This window comes from Thunnus maccoyii, chromosome 5 (assembly GCF_910596095.1).
Source record: "Thunnus maccoyii chromosome 5, fThuMac1.1, whole genome shotgun sequence".
NCBI lineage: Eukaryota > Metazoa > Chordata > Actinopteri > Scombriformes > Scombridae > Thunnus > Thunnus maccoyii.
In genome coordinates, this window is record NC_056537.1 from 31347944 (window position 1) to 31365112 (window position 17169).

The 17169-nt window shown below is 39.9% G+C and overlaps 1 protein-coding gene and 6 non-coding genes across 8 annotated transcripts in view; 1 reads left to right on the forward strand and 6 right to left on the reverse strand.

Annotated features, from left to right (window-relative positions):
- The window catches only part of setd6 (SET domain containing 6, protein lysine methyltransferase), a 31204-nt gene extending 14300 nt beyond the window's left edge, over positions 1–16904 (forward strand). Inside the window, exons 5-13 of one of the 2 annotated variants that reach the window (XM_042411905.1) lie at positions 11110–11257; positions 14277–14357; positions 14453–14597; positions 14725–14866; positions 15110–15304; positions 15424–15562; positions 15689–15869; positions 16108–16244; positions 16354–16904. In XM_042411905.1, coding sequence (XP_042267839.1) covers positions 11110–11257; positions 14277–14357; positions 14453–14597; positions 14725–14866; positions 15110–15304; positions 15424–15562; positions 15689–15869; positions 16108–16244; positions 16354–16707 — 1522 coding nt within the window. In that variant the 3' untranslated portion in view covers positions 16708–16904. Of the gene's footprint in view, positions 1–11109; positions 11258–12970; positions 13190–14276; positions 14358–14452; positions 14598–14724; positions 14867–15109; positions 15305–15423; positions 15563–15688; positions 15870–16107; positions 16245–16353 lie in introns of those variants that run through there. The other variant, XM_042411906.1, reaches the window with a different exon arrangement.
- trnap-agg lies at positions 1040–1111 on the reverse strand. Its single transcript has one exon. It is a non-coding gene; the product is annotated as a tRNA-Pro (tRNA).
- trnap-agg lies at positions 3792–3863 on the reverse strand. Its single transcript has one exon. It is a non-coding gene; the product is annotated as a tRNA-Pro (tRNA).
- Positions 5752–5823, reverse strand: trnap-ugg. Its single transcript has one exon. It is a non-coding gene; the product is annotated as a tRNA-Pro (tRNA).
- Positions 9014–9085, reverse strand: trnap-agg. The gene has a single exon. It is a non-coding gene; the product is annotated as a tRNA-Pro (tRNA).
- Positions 10452–10523, reverse strand: trnap-agg. The gene has a single exon. It is a non-coding gene; the product is annotated as a tRNA-Pro (tRNA).
- trnap-ugg lies at positions 12171–12242 on the reverse strand. Its single transcript has one exon. It is a non-coding gene; the product is annotated as a tRNA-Pro (tRNA).
- Positions 16905–17169: the final 265 nt, after the last annotated feature.

The window sequence follows — 17169 nt, forward strand, 5'->3', positions numbered from 1 at the left end:
GATGGTAACAGGATTAACAAGTTAATTAAAAAGGCTGGTTCTATATTTAGTTTGACTCCTGACTTGTAACCAGGAAGAGATTTAAGACTATACTTAAGTTCAAAGGTCATCCTGGATATCAGGCCCCATATACCATCAGATAATACGTGTTATTTTGTGTGTTAGTGTTAATAATGTTGTGTTATGGCTTTCGTATGTTGTTTGCTGTGAGCTGCTGACTTGTGTATCTCTTGTTATTTGTCACTGTGCATGGGAGACCAAAATAGTTTCCCTTCTGGTGATGGTCACTCTGTATCACAGTGAATGAACAGAAACACAGTGACTACATGACAGTAGTCTCCTATTCAGTAATGAGACAAGATAACATTTAAAAAGAAGGGTTGCCTGTAAATCTATAAAAATTCCTCTTTATGGCAAAGTGAAGTAAAACAGTTACTGTGGGGAATATAATTAAAGCATGATACCACCAGATCATGTACAATACACCTGTCTAGTGTACAAACTTGTTGTGAGGGTGCTATCAACAGAAGAAATGAGACGCTGAACTAGAAATCAAAACTTACGCTTAAGGTATCTACAGCAAGACTACCACTATCCTCTTGTGTCACACATAAATCTGGCATTCATATGGATTGGCTCAACATGATATGCAGTAATGTAGCTGACTATATAGAAAGCACCATTTAAAAACTGACAGTGATCAGCTTTCAGTGCTTTTGTAGCTCATGAGACTCAAAGTCATTCAGAGTTTTGTTTTGTCCCTTAAATTCATCTGATAGGACAAGCTACACTGATAATTATACTGCTGTACCACTGTAATGAAATATTTGTATTGTCTGAGCAATTTTCAATGTCATGTGATAGCATGACATTATCATCATTAATTAATTAATTAATCATTAATCAAGTGTGCTCTAGTATGTTTTGGAAATCCCTCCTATACTTCAGGGGAATTTGGCAAAGAGAGCCAAGGAAAGTGTTCTCTGTAACACAATTTATTTGCTGGTGTGATCCCAAGGGATTACACAAAACAAAAGCAGGGCTCGTCCGGGATTTGAACCCGGGACCTCTCGCACCCTAAGCGAGAATCATACCCCTAGACCAACGAGCCGACATATGGGGCTGTCAACATCTGTACTTTGCTGATGTATAGACCTGTAATTGAACTCTTCAAATTGGTGATGTGGCAACTTGTAGCTCCACATCTGTAGTCCAACAGCACCATCTGGTGGCCACAATTATACATTCATCTCACTGTCCATGACAAACATCACTGAACCCTAGAAAGTACTCCCTCATTGACCAGTGTACCATGTTGTAAAAATGAATAATAATTGCCTTTATTACTTCTGTGTATGAAATTTGATCCTATGGAGAAGGCTGCCCTCTCTCATCTGCATTGGAGTAAACTCCATCCACAACACTTGTGTTGTGTCTTGTATACTCTGAAGATTCCAGTCTTGTCAGCCTTCTGAACTGTAATGTCTAGTGTAGAAAGTAGTAGGTAAATGAATAACCAAGTCTTGACTGATTTGTAAATGTAACGTCAAACACGCAGCATATGTCACACTGCAAGAATACATTTCTTTGCTGACTATCTCAAGAGAATCACTCTTGCAAAGACCATTTGGTGAAGTCTTTATACACAAAGTACTGACTTTGCCACCTGCTGTGTGTTGTTTTCCTGATAAGACCATTTAATTTAGGTAACCCACTACAATTTTAGGCTACATAATATTTTTATGAATATAATTTCAAATATGAAATAGCCATTCTTCTAATAATCATTTCCTGTCTTGATCCACCTAATTATATACTGTTCTCGATGCATTACTGGTTTCCATAGCACCCTCAATCTAACTAATCTAGACTAGTGCAGGTGGCTGTTTCTTGTCTTAATTCAAGAAGTTAGGTGGTGTAGAAATGCAGGAAATTTGTCTTAAATTACAATTTTTTTCTGTGGGAAGACCCCCAGACCCCCTCCCTGGCAATTATGTAGCTATCTTTACAAGTTTGCTCCCCCATTTTGAGACATAACCAGGCGCCCATGCTTACATGTGTTGTCTTTTTTCATGTGTGTGGGTGGGTGGTAGGGTGCCTCACAGATTTCAATCACTGACCTCACAGATTTCAGTCACGTTACCTTGACAGGTACGCAATGGTCATTTGTCTAATTTTATGAATTTGTCAGGTGTTGTAGAGCTGGCCTACGTAGAGCAAGTTTAGTAAAGTCATTGCAGCATTGCAGCACTAAACAAGGTCAGAGAGAGTTGGAATGGATCAATTTACCATGAATAATGCTCATTTTATTATGAACAAATATAAGTACTACTGAAATAACACCTGAAAGTGGAGTGACAAATGGTCTTGTTGTCCCAGCTATTTCAGTGCCAGTGTGTTGAGGACTTGGCAAGTTCGACTCGGGAGTACAAACTTTTGAGAATGGGAGGACGCTTGATAAAATAAAACAAAATTTAACATAGACTGATCTGTTCGTTTTAATACATTTATATTTAGTGAAATGTGATGATATCTGTACATATAGACCCCCAGAGGCAGTGCTGTTGTTCTGTCCAGTAAAACATGAAGCTTCACTTTGCATTCAGACAAACTAATGTTGCAGCTACAATTGTTAGATTTAATCTTTGTGACCAACATTTATCTGCCAAAAAGAATTATATCATATATCAATATACTACAGAGACACTAGAGCCAGCAGTAAATCACCAAAGAGCTGCACAGATCACTTCACAGGATCATGTTCTCCCCAGGATGACGACACAGGACTCGGGCTGCCAGCAGCTGAGATGAAGGGCTGGTCTAACTCGGCCAACGGCTCCTCACATCTCCGAAAATGTTGCAGCAGATTCACAAACAGGCGTTATTTAGATAACTGACCACATATTGGGAATCTACATGGTTACTTTCTCACCTGAAAAAATATTACATCTTAATAAAGTGACATATTAAGAGTCCTAGAGCAAAACTTACAACAGTCTGGCTCAAAATCGCTGCCACGATGCCATTGCCCTCAGATATCCAATCTTCATCGCACTGCAAGGCATACTGGGTAATGTAGGCCCAGCAAGGGCCCTCCTCTCTACGACAAAACAGTGACAGAAAGTTGAAACTGAAGAACATAAAATTGAAACCGAACACCATTGACACTGAAAAAATACAGTGTAAAAAAAAACAGTCATTGAAAAAAGACAGACATGACGAAAAAATCTGAAGATTGACATTGAAAAACACATCATAATGCAAAAAATACTGAAATAAAATAAGATAATAAGATTGTAATTTTTTTAATGTCCATGTTTTATTTTTCAGTTAACTTTTTTCAATGCCAATACAACTTTTTTCCAATACAAGTGTTTCAATGCCAAAGTTTCTTTTTTCAGTATAGGTTTTGTTTTCAACGTTAAATTTTATTTTCAATGCCAAAATGTAACTGTCACTGTTCTGGCTTCATAGCTGACTTGGGTATCTCTTGTCATTTGTCACTGTGCATGGGAGACCAAAATAGTTTCCCTTCTGTCACTCTGTATCACAGTGAATGAATGAACATAAACACAGTGACTACATGACACTAGTCGCCTAGTCAGTAATGAGACAAGGCAAAAATTTTAAAAAAGAGGTACCCATAAATCTATAAAAATTGTGCTCTAGTATTTTTTGGAAATCCCTCCTATACTTCAGGGGAATCTGTCAAAGAGAGCCAAGGAAAGTGTTCTCTATAACACAATTTATTTGTTGGTGTGACCCCAAGGGATTACAAAACAAAAAAAGCAGGGCTCGTCCGGGATTTGAACCCGGGACCTCTCGCACCCTAAGCGAGAATCATACCCCTAGACCAACGAGCCGACATATAAGGTTGTCAACATCTGTATTTTGCTGATGTGTAGACCTGTAATTGAACTCTTCAAATTGGTGATGTGGCAACTTGTAGCTCCACATCTGTTGTCCAACAGCACCCTCTAGTGGCCACAATTATACATTCACCACCTTCTGATCTGTAATGTCTAGTGTAGAAAGTAGTAGGTAAATGAATAACCAAGTCTTGACTGATTTGTAAATGTAACATCAAACACACAGCATATGTCACACTGCAAGAACACATTTCTTTGCTGACTATCTCAAGAGAATCACTCTTGCAAAGGCCATTGGGGGAAGTCTTTGTACACAAAGTACTGCCTTTGCCACCTGCTGTGTTTTGTTTTCCTGATAAGACCATTTCATTTCTGATTTAAGCACTAGAGCTTTAAAAGCAAATATTGTCAGTGTTTTGAACTCAGAACCTTTCGTACCTTAACATCTTTCCACTTGCAATTCCAATTGCACATTTTGGCACCTTTTAAACATCACGGCAGAGGATAACTGTGCTGATCCATGATATTGCACTTCTTGGGTGCAGGGCCTAATGTGACACTCCCTGCAGCCAATCAAACTGGCTCAACATTCATTAAGTTTGATTTTTATTGTGTGTTAAGAAGTAATGCTGTGGCTATGGAGCTTATGAACGTAACTGCAGAAGCTTCACTGTAGGTTACACCATAGCTGACATGCACCTGCTCTAAAATGTAACTACAAGTTGGGACTACGGCAGCTGTGGAGCTACCACTGTGATTGGCTGCTTGTGTTTTCGTCTACAAGTTTCTGAAGTTGGTGGAGATTTTGATAGTGAAAAAACAACCTTAAGGAAGTTGTAACGACTTAGTAATCTTCTCCTTTCAGTAACAGTCTTACTGCCATTGATGGTAACAGGATTAACAAGTTAATTAAAAAGGCTGGTTCTATATTTAGTTTGACTCCTGACTTGTAACCAGGAAGAGATTTAAGACTATACTTAAGTTCAAAGGTCATCCTGGATATCAGGCCCCATATACCATCAGATAATACGTGTTATTTTGTGTGTTAGTGTTAATAATGTTGTGTTATGGCTTTCATATGTTGTCTGCTGTGAGCTGCTGACTTGTGTATCTCTTGTTATTTGTCACTGTGCATGGGAGACCAAAATAGTTTCCCTTCTGGTGATGGTCACTCTGTATCACAGTGAATGAACAGAAACACAGTGACTACATGACAGTAGTCTCCTATTCAGTAATGAGACAAGATAACATTTAAAAAGAAGGGTTGCCTGTAAATCTATAACAATTTCTCTTTATGGCAAAGTGAAGTGAAACAGTTACTGTGGGGAATATAATTAAAGCATGATACCACCAGATCATGTACAATACACCTGTCTAGTGTACAAACTTGTTGTGAGGGTGCTATCAACAGAAGAAATGAGACGCTGAACTAGAAATCAAAACCTGTGCTGTTGGTATCTACAGCAAGACTACAACTATCCACTTGTGTCACACATAAATCCGGCATTCATACGGATTGGCTCAACATGATATGCAGTAATGTAGTGATGACAGTGATCAGCTTTCACTGCTTTTGTAGCTCATGAGACTCAAAGTCATTCAGAGTTTTGTTTTGTCCCTTAAATTCATCTGATAGGACAAGCTACACTGATAGCCTCATTATAATGCTGTATCACCGTAATGAAATATTTGGACTCTGTTTAAGCAATTTTCAATGTCATGTGACGGCATGACATCATTAATCAAGTGTGCTCTAGTATGATTTGGAAATCTTTCCTACACTTCAGGGGAATTTGGCAAAGAGAGCCAACAAAAGTGTTCACTGTAACACAATTTATTTGCTGGTGTGACCCCGAGGGATTACAACAAAACAAAAGAAGCAGGGCTCGTCCGGGATTTGAACCCGGGACCTCTCGCACCCAAAGCGAGAATCATACCCCTAGACCAACGAGCCGACATATGGGGCTGTCAATACCTGTAGTTTGCTGATGTATAGACCTGTAATTGAACTCTTCAAATTGGTGATGTGGCAACTTGCAGCTCCACATCTGTAGTCCAACAGCACCCTCTGGTGGCCAAAATTAAACATTAATCTCATTGTGCATGACGAGCGTCACTGCGTCATTACAACTTCCTTATAGTTGTTTTTTCACTATTGAAATTTCCACCAACTTCAAAAACTTGCAGAAGAAAACACAAGCAGCCAATCACAGTGGTAGCTCTACAGCTGCCATAGCCCTGGCTTGTAGTTACATTTTAGAGGAGGTACATGTCAGCTATGGTGTAACCTACAGCGTAGCTTCTGCAGTTACGTTCACAAGCTCCATAGCTACAGCATTACCCCTTAAAGAGGTCATATTATGCCCCTTTTCCACAAGTTAATACAGTTCCCTGGGATCTTCATAAAATGTATCTGACCCACTTTGGTCAAAATATCACAAGGATCAAGCGCCACTGTAGTCTTCTCATCCTGTCTAAACAGTCCCGTTCAGAATGGACAGTTTGAGCGTAAATAAACTCAGATTTTGCTGTGATTGAATTGCAATAAATGGATGAAAATGATGCCGAAATAACTGCATCGTGATGTCAACTTGTAAAAATCCTGAATTCATCCTTTGTCAGGTCTGTCTGCATGACAACAAGCAAACAACTGTTAAAATGCTTGTTTTTTGAATGGAGTTCAGATCGATCAGAGCTATGCTAACATTGTAGCTGCTCTCTCCACACTCAAAATAAGGTCATCTAAAGGTATGAATACAGCAGTGATGTTAAGATTTAAACACATAGATTTCTACATACTGTGTTACATTAAAATCATATAAACTCACTGGTATTTAAGATGTTTATTATTGATGACAGCAGCTGAACTGGTGTGTGACTCTGGTGTTAGCTCGGGCTATGTTTAGAAGCAAGATTGAGGATAAATCCACTTAATCCCAAAAGTTTAAAAATAAACTCCTCCTGCCTGTAAATTGCTCTGGATAAGAGCAGAATCGGGTTTTTATTCCTCCAGAAGACAAGAAAGCAGTTGCAACAGCAGCAACGCAGGACTCTTCGGCTCTGCTCCTCGACCAGCTCTCTCCTGCAGAGTTCACCTGGGCTCAGCAGCCATCTGTCGGTAAGCAATGGCTCTGTCCCCTGGTCCAAGCCCATGATATGGGCAAATTTTTCGCCCCTAGTTTAGCTTAGCCTAGCTTCGCCCCATGTGACATAAGAATGGGCATCAAATCTGAATGGCTTGTTGAATCACATGAGTACAGAGCAAGCCAGCCTGCACCGAACTGACTGGGTGGTCTTATTTCACAGCTTGTGTGTCAGTAGGCTCATCAGAGACCCAAATACATACACACAAGCACTGAAAAAGTGAGTTTTTCATAATACGGCCCCTTTAGCACACAATATAAATCAAACTTAATGGATGTTGACAACACTCAACACTCGACTGGCTGCAGGGACTGTCACATTAGGCCTTGCTCCCAAAAATTGCAATTATATCACAGATCAGCACAGTTATCCTCTGCTGTGATGTTTAAAAAGTGCACTGGCTCAGTGCAATACTGAGCTAGTGGAAAGATGTAAAGGTACGAAAGGTTCTGAGTTCAAAACCCTGACAATATTTGCTTTTAAAGCTCTAGTGCTTAAATCAGAAATGAAATGGTCTTATCAGGAAAACAAAACACAGCAGGTGGCAAAGTCAGTACTTTATGTACAAAGACTTCCCCAAATGGTCTTTGCAAGAGTGATTCTCTTGAGATAGTCAGCAAAGAAATGTATTCTTGCAGTGTGACATATGCTGCGTGTTTGACGTTACATTTACAAATCAGTCAAGACTTGGTTATTAATTTACCTACTACTTTCTACACTAGACATTACAGTTCAGAAGGCTGACAAGACTGGAATCTTCAGAGTATACAAGACACAACACAAGTGTTGTGGATGGAGTTTACTCCAATGCAGATGAGAGAGGGCAGCCTTCTCCATAGGATCAAATTTCATACACGGAAGTAATAGAGGCAATTATTATTCATTTTTACAACATTAAGGATGGTGCACTGGTCCATGAGGGAGTACTTTCTAGGGTTCATTAACAGTCTTACTGCCATTGATGGTAACAGGATTAACAAGTTAATTAAAAAGGCTGGTTCTATATTTAGTTTGACTCCTGACTTGTAACCAGGAAGAGATTTAAGACTATGCTTTAGTTCAAAAGTCATCCTGGATATCAGGCCCCATATACCATCCTATAATACATGTTATTTTGTGTGTTAGTGTTAATAATGTTGTGTTATGGCTTTCATATGTTGTCTGCTGTGAGCTGCTGACTTGTATCTCTTGTTATTTGTCACTGTGCATGGGAGACCAAAATAGTTTCCCTTCTGGTGATGGTCACTCTGTATCACAGTGAATGAACAGAAACACAGTGACTACATGACAGTAGTCTCCTATTCAGTAATGAGACAAGATAACATTTAAAAAGAAGGGTTGCCTGTAAATCTATAACAATTTCTCTTTATGGCAAAGTGAAGTGAAACAGTTACTGTGGGGAATATAATTAAAGCATGATACCACCAGATCATGTACAATACACCTGTCTAGTGTACAAACTTGTTGTGAGGGTGCTATCAACAGAAGAAATGAGACGCTGAACTAGAAATCAAAACTTACGCTTAAGGTATCTACAGCAAGACTACCACTATCCACTTGTGTCACACATAAATCTGGCATTCATACGGATTGGCTCAACATGATATGCAGTAATGTAGCTGACTATATAGAAAGCACCATTTAAAAACTGACAGTGATCAGCTTTCAGTGCTTTTGTAGCTCATGAGACTCAAAGTCATTCAGAGTTTTGTTTTGTCCCTTAAATTCATCTGATAGGACAAGCTACACTGATAATTATACTGCTGTACCACTGTAATGAAATATTTGTATTGTCTGAGCAATTTTCAATGTCATGTGACAGCATGACATTATCATCATTAATTAATTAATTCATCATTAATCAAGTGTGCTCTAGTATGTTTTGGAAATCCCTCCTATACTTCAGGGGAATTTGGCAAAGAGAGCCAAGGAAAGTGTTCTCTGTAACACAATTTATTTGCTGGTGTGACCCCAAGGGATTACACAAAACAAAAAAAGCAGGGCTCGTCCGGGATTTGAACCCGGGACCTCTCGCACCCTAAGCGAGAATCATACCCCTAGACCAACGAGCCAATATATAGGGCTATCAACACCTGTATTTTGCTGATGTATAGACCTGTAATTGAACACTTCAAATTGGTGATGTGGCAACTTGTAGCTCCACATCTGTAGTCCAACAGCACCCTCTAGTGGCCACAATTATACATTCATCTCATTGTCCATGACAAACATCACTGAACCCTAGAAAGTACTCCCTCATTGACCAGTGCACCATGTTGTAAAAATGAATAATAATTGCCTCTGCAGAAAATACACCATAGCTGACATGCACCTCCTCTAAGATGTAACTCCAAGCTGGGGCTATGGCAGCTGTAGAGCTACCACTGTGATTGGCTGCTTGTGTTTTCTTCTTCAGGTTTCTGAAATTGGTGGAGATTTTGATAGTGAAAAGACAACTTTAAGGAAGTTGAATAACGACTCAGCAATCTTACGGACCATGATGGGAACGGTTTTGGAGTAAAGAACCAGGAAGAGAGTTCAGACTATACTTTCACTTTAAAGGTCATCCTTTGGTGTTTTTAGTAGTCTAAAAAGTGTGCTGAGTGAGAAGTTTAGGCTGCAGAGATGCTCCACAAAATGATTTAGAAGGTCCTCTGTGCCCACAGCTGTGAAACATTTAAATGACATGATACTTGTTGTCTTAGATATGGGTTGTGTTTTCAACATAATTGGTAAGGTCTCATTTTATGTCTTCCATTTGTAGATTAGATTAATGGTACTCTTCGATGCGTCCTCACTTATGGTTGGCTTTTTTAAAATGTATTTATTGACTGTACATACATATATATATATATATATATATGTGTGTGTGTGTGTGTGTGTGTGTGTGTGTGTGTGTGTGTGTGTGTGTGTGTACTAATTTTGTGGTTTAGTTAATTCAGAGTCTTTCATATGTTATTTGCTGTGAGCTAGCTGATGCGTATCTCTTGTTATTTGTCACTTTGCATGGGAGACCAAAATATTTTCCCTGCAGTGAATGAAGGAATGTAAAGACAGTTGCTGCATGGCACTGAGGCAAGGCAAAACAGAAGTTACCTGGATCTAAATTTGGTTATATAAGTACATGTGTAGCCTACCGTTGCTCTTTATCACAAAATGAAGTGAAATAGTTCATGTGTGGAATATAATTAAAGCATGACACCACCGGATCATGTACAATACACCTGCGTAGTGTTGTGAGGGTGTCATCAACCGAAGAAATGAGACGCCTCAAACTAGAAATCAAAACCTACGCTGTATGTATCTAGAATGGGACTACCATTATCTAGTATGTTTTGAACATCCTTCCTACACTTGGATTTGGGATGACAGCCAACTCAAGTATTCACTGTAACACAACTTATTTGCTTGTGTGATCCCAACAAAACAAAAAACACAGGGCTCGTCCGGGATTTGAACCCGGGACCTCTCGCACCCTAAGCGAGAATCATACCCCTAGACCAACGAGCCTTCTTTCAACTGGACAACAGAATGTAAATCTCCTCCCCTGTCCCATCCAGACCTGCAGTTTCACTCAATGGTGATGTGGCAGCTTGGAGACCCACATCTCATCTGGCTGAACAGCACCCTCTGCTGCTAAACATTTGATTTTCTATTCAGCACTTGTTTTCTGAACTTCTCACAGCTGTGCTTCATCTTTGAGGTTATTTAGACTTCTCAGCTTTCTTTAATACTCTTCAGTATAGATGTACTTGCATAAAGTTTTGCAAAATACAATCAGCAGTTTCAGTCAGAAGTGAATGATCACCTGTCCGACACATCTGCAGCTCTGTGATGTCATCAAAACTTTACAAAAGTTGATCCTCAATAAATTCCATTTATTTTTATGTTGTTGCATTAAAATGAAGTATTAACAAGGCAGTTTCCTGCATTTACTCTGACCTAAAGACCAGCTGCCTGCAGCCTGAAGTCTCTGCCAACATGACATTATACCACATGATTTCTCTAAGCAAGGACGTCTCATTTTGTTAAATGCCTGCTGCCTCGACTCCTGTCTCCTTGTGTCTCTTCCTTGACTCCTCCGCTTGCCTCTCAGGTGGGAGGAACTAAGAAGCGAGGAGAGGAGGCAAGGAAAGGAATGGAGGATGTACAAACTGAGAAATGAGAAGAGAGGAAAGTCTCTCTCTTTCTCTCTCAATCCAACTGGTCAAGGCAGATGGCCGCCCACCCAGGTCCCAGTTCTGCTTGAGTTTTCTTCCCGTTAAAGAGAGTTTTTCTGGGTCTCTATAAATTAAAGAGTACAGTCTGGACCTGCTTTCTGTGAAATGTGCCCTGAGATCATTTCTGTTGTGATTTCGCACTATATAAATAAAATTCACTTGACTTAAATAGCAATTTGATGCATGTTTGGTGAGTTACAGTATTCACACACAAGACTATTCACTCTGTGTCATGAGCATTATGTCATCGCCTGTAGCCTTGGAAAAATAGCCTGCACAGCAACACCTGCTGCATGTCTCATGGTACCTGTGCCCAGCCTCACACACTTGCCCTTGTTTGGGCATATACAACCACTTTGCTGGCTCTCCCCAAACTTGACCTTTTTTCTATCAAGGCCTGAAGGGTTTGTAACTTTTTGTTTATCCAGCTGACTGTTGTCAGTGTTTTCCCTTAGCATTTTTTGAAAATGGTGACTGTGGTATATCCTGGTATTGTTAGCTATTGTTAATGGGTGTGATGACACAGAAGCTCGATCAACAATGACAAACAGCACTGCAAGTCTCTCCTGAGGAAAGTTCTTGTAAGTTCATATATGATTTTAGTATCACCTTTACTATGTGACAGAACATCTCTCCTTTTTTAGGAACTGTAGGTTTCATCACAGATGGATATATAATATTTTAAACAGCTTTACATTTTTAAATTTTGTATATGTTTACTTTTTTTTTTAGATTCTGGGCACACTTTGATTTATGATTCATTTTTGATGAAAACCTTTTGAAGGACATGCTTAGTATTTTGAATTTGGTTGCTGTGACTGAATCTTGGCACTAGTTGTTACATACTGTATGCTGCACATACTGTAAGCATTGGTTGTCAGTGTGGGTTATTTGTGTGCTGGTTTCCTTGACCTTTAACCCTAGGGATTAAAAGTTAGGGCTCGTCCGGGATTTGAACCCGGGACCTCTCGCACCCAAAGCGAGAATCATACCCCTAGACCAACGAGCCTGTCTGGAGTTAGAAGTTGTCATTCATGCCTGTGTACAATCTGTCTGACTGATGATGTGGCATGCTGTAGGCCGACAGTTCGTCTGACTGAACAACACCTCTCAGTGGTCGTTGAGGGAAAAACAGCACACAGATCAACAGTCACATGAGCTGAAGTATGAAGCAGTACAACGAAGATAAAACAATCTGAACACTGCAACTCTAATAATGTAACACTATGGTCATAAATAAAGCCTGAACATTGATTCATTTCAAATGAACTAAACAGACAGAAACATGGTGTGAACACTTTTTACATTGTATTAAGGTAATGATTTTTATTAAGATAATAATACTAACGTTTTGGGCTGATTTCAGTTACTTGTATAAAGTGTCAAGTACTAGGTATGCATGAAGACTATTAATAGTGACTGTGAACACCAACACAGGGAATCTTTGATTTGTGAGTTTTCAAAGGAACAAAATACATGAATAACACTGGACTGCAGGTGCGTTAGAGACAAAAAGTGCAAAATGATATAAGACGTACATGGAGACAGTCTCCAAATGTATTAAAATACAACTCAAACACAAATAAAGCACGACTGATAGAGGACCTTCGAGGCAAATCGATTTGAAGAGAACAGCTGTTATATATGTCAGTATTTGATACATTTTTGGTAATGATCACTTGAATTAATTTTCTTCTTTTTTCGAAGGGCAGAAAAGTAGACACAAATTAACCATTTTGTTCTGTTCACAAGTTTAAAGAAAGGTTATGTTGTCAGCGGTATAGTCATTCAGCTGCCTACGAGGCAACGTTCAGGTCAAACTTATCCCAGATACGCGGATGTTCACAGTCCACATGCTGGAGTTAGCTTTCAGCTAATGTACCTGTAACAGCGGTTGTCAAGTCCCGGGTTTGTTATTACATTCACAAAATGGCAACAGAAGCGAAACGAGCCAAGGTTATAATTTAATCTGTTTTAATGGAAAACAAATCTGATATTTCATTTCGCTATGTGTGTGTTGTACAGTAAGTGTGTATAGTTGTTAGCTGCTAGCGGTGCATGCTGTTCTCTGTAGCTCTGTTAGAGGAGGAGGATAGTTTAGCTCGCTACAGTTATCAGTTTGAGAGTGTAATTGCGTTTTATTTGTAGTGTTTAGTATATAGGTTGAGTGAGAGTAATAATTTTGACATAGGGAAAAAATTTAACATCATATGGAAAACAGAACACTTCAAAAAGACGACATAACATAGCCTGCATAGAGGAAATATAGATATATGACACATAGGATATATAACTTATTCACACAAATGATCTCATGTGGAACATACTAACTCTCTCTGTTGTGGATTCATGCGCTGGGTACAGAAGGCCTTAATGAGGACTTTGACATTAGACCATTTTAGTGAATATATATCCTGTGTGTCATCTCACTAACAATAACATTGCCTCTCTGTATGTTATGCCGTTTTTTTAAGTGCTCTGTTTTACATATGGTATTACATATTTTCTCTATGTCAAAATAATAGATATATTTTTATAAATATACAGAGGTGCTCTAATAGGTAGTATATATGACGGCTATCTATCCTGAGTCCTTTATTGGAGTACAAACCATTGGGGGTCTATGTATTGTTTCTATTTGTACCTTTTGTCTATATTTGTACATATATGTAGCCTATTTATACATTTCTGTGTATTTACACAAATCTTTAAAAATTCATGTGTATATAAAATATTGTAAGGTTTGCTACAACTTCATTGATGGCGATCTACACCTGGTGTGTTATGTCAGCTGGTTTTGTTAACTGCAAGGTATTTTCTGATCCAGCACCCATCTCACTGGGTATTAGGATGCATGTGTCTTTTTTTATTTTCCAGGAGAAGGATCAGATGCCATTTTAAGGATTTTAACTAGATAATTTAACTTTTTGTGGGAAAATTATATCTGACACAAAATATTCTTCAAAGTAGAGTATTTTATATACATCTTGTATGTCTGGAGGGGATCTTTAAGTTTTTATCCATGTGACACTCTTGCTAACAGGTAGATCACAGCTCAGATCTCAGCGCCCTGCAGAACTTTCTACAGTGGTGTGACAGAGTGGGTCTGGTACTCAGCAGTAAGGTATGTTATGTTAGTTTACCAGCCAAGCAGGCTATGTGATTTTCCCCAAACATATTTATTTTTCAGAATTTAACAAAGTCTCCCTCTCTCTGCAGGTGTACGTGAGTAAAGAGGGAACAGTGGCAGAATATGGGATGCTGGCAAAGGACAACATAGAGGAAGGCGAGGTTTTATTCACCATTCCCAGATCAGCTCTTCTTTACCAAGGAACAACCAAGGTGTCGGCCCTGCTGGAGCAAGGTGATAGTTACGTTAATGCTGTATTGATCTTTGCAGAGTGAGATTGTAGTTCTGTACATATGATTGAAGCTGCCTGCATCACCCCTCCTCCGTTTAACCCTCCAGTTCCTCCCTTTTACCTTCGCAGAGAAATCATCTCTGGAGAGCTCGTCAGGCTGGGTTCCTCTGCTGCTGGCTCTGCTGTACGAATATACATCCTCACAGTCCCACTGGAGACCCTACCTCTCTCTCTGGACGGACTTCAGGACACTGGATCACCCCATGTTCTGGTAAAAAAAAAAAAAAAAGAAAGAAAGAAAAAAACAGTGAATTTCTGTATTTTGTGGTCTCTCTTTTGCCATTCCATTCATGTCTACCACTGCTCATTCTCCTGGGCAACATTTCTCCTCAACTCTCTGACACAAATCCATCTTAATCTTCTTGTTATTTTCTAAAATGAATCTGCAGTTGCTGTATTATCACTATTTACATTTCTAGCTTCCGTCACAGTAATTCACAATTCATCAATTCAGGTCTAAAGAGGAGCGAGACAGACTGTTGAGAGGAACAGGTATTCCAGAGGCGGTGGACACAGACTTATCTAACATCCGGAGAGAATACACAGACGTGGTCCTGCCCTTCATCGCCAGGCATCCTGACTTCTGGAACCCCGACACACACACGCTGGAGCTGTACACGCAGCTGGTGGCCTTCGTCATGGCGTACAGGTTAGTGAGCATGAGACAAACACAGTCATACACATCATCATCACCTTTCTAAATTCATGTCTGTGATCTCTTTATACCTTTTTCCACCATCCCCTCCCTCTTCTTCCTTCTCTCTGAAGTTTCCAAGAGCCACAGGAAGAGGAGGACGATGAAGAGGACGAGGAAGAGGAGAGGGCCACCAACCCACCGATGATGGTTCCCATGGCCGACATGCTCAACCATGTGTCCAATCACAATGCTAATCTGGAGTTCACACCGGTGAGGGGACACAAACACCTTTAATATCGTTTTCAATTCAATTTGACGTTACTCGATCTAAACTGCATATTCCTTTCTGTTTTTCCCTCACATTCTCTCGTTCTCTCTTCACTCCACGTTTCTCAGGACAGTTTGAAGATGGTGTGCGTGCGGCCCATTCGTAAAGGCGAGGAGGTATTTAACACCTACGGGCAGATGGCCAACTGGCAGCTGCTGCATATGTACGGCTTCACGGAGCCGTATCCAAGCAACAGCAACGACACTGCCGACATCCCCATCACCATCCTCCACAAAGTCGTCACTCAAGGTGATTGTCCACATCAACACATGAAATATTACAGAAGCATCATAAGAGAGAAATGTTCTCCCAGATTAAGATTAATGTAAAAAAATTTAACTCAAAGAAAATAAAATCAGTTAAATAAATGAACTGATTTTATATTGTTTTTGTGGTTTTGGGAGATTTTTTTCTTTTCATGCTAGTTCAGTCTATAATCAGACCAGCTGTCTCCCTGTGTGCTTGACCCTTCCTCTTCTCCTCACAGGTATTCAGACTGATGTGGACCGGCAGCTGCTGGAGGAGAAGTGGGAGATGCTGTGTGAGATGATGGAGGAGAAAGCAGCTTTTGTGTTTGGCAAACAGGGCTGCCTCTCAGACACAGAGCTACACACTGTGCTCAAGGTGAGCGAGTACATGAAACAGTACGGTTGAGTGTGCGGAGACACCGAAGACCACCTTGTTAGAGATGAATATTTGAGGAAAACATAACTCTGGCTCTCTGTATCTTCAGGTGCTGTGCATGTCAAATGAGGAGTTCTCAGAGTTCAAAGATAATGAAGGATGGGAGGAAGAAGAAGAGGATGAGGAAGAGGCAAAGATTTCCCTGTCTTTCTCTAACGAGGGACTCCCCGGATTAAAGGCTCCATGGAAGCGACTGATCCATGAAGCGGCCCGTCTGACTGTGAGCTCCTATGGAGACGGGCAGGAGAGGAGGATGGAGGGAGAGGGTGTGGACAGCGACCGGGTTCTGATAGAGGACAAGGCAGCACGTGCAGGACTGAGCAGCAGGCAGCTGAATGCACTGCAGGTACGCTACGGACAGAAGAGCATCCTCAACAGACTGATGCAGCTCACGGAGTCATGAGATCACCTGTGACAGGGACTATTTTTTTTATCACGAGGAAAACCGCAACTTCTCTCTCAATACATTTACATGAATAAATATTTTTTTCCTGAAGACAGGTCTTTTTTTTTAACAGCACTCCTGTTAATATACACCATTAGTTGTTGATATGCAGGATATTTTGCCATTATTCTTACATTAAAAAGGGATAATTATGACAATGCATCATTTTCAATAGTCTGCTAAATTGGAAAAGCTTTCATCTGCAGGGTACAAACCACAACATCTGCCCTCAGACTAGCACATGACATACAGATGTTGATGCTCATGTTTTAAAACCCTTGAAAGTTCCAGATTAACTGAATCTGTTCTAAGATAGTCAATGTTTAGTAAGAGAGCAACAGACTCCTATCTTTGCTCTGACAAGCATCCTAATGCAGTTTAGGGGAAAAATTTGATGCCTTTCTCTAAATAATGCCAAAA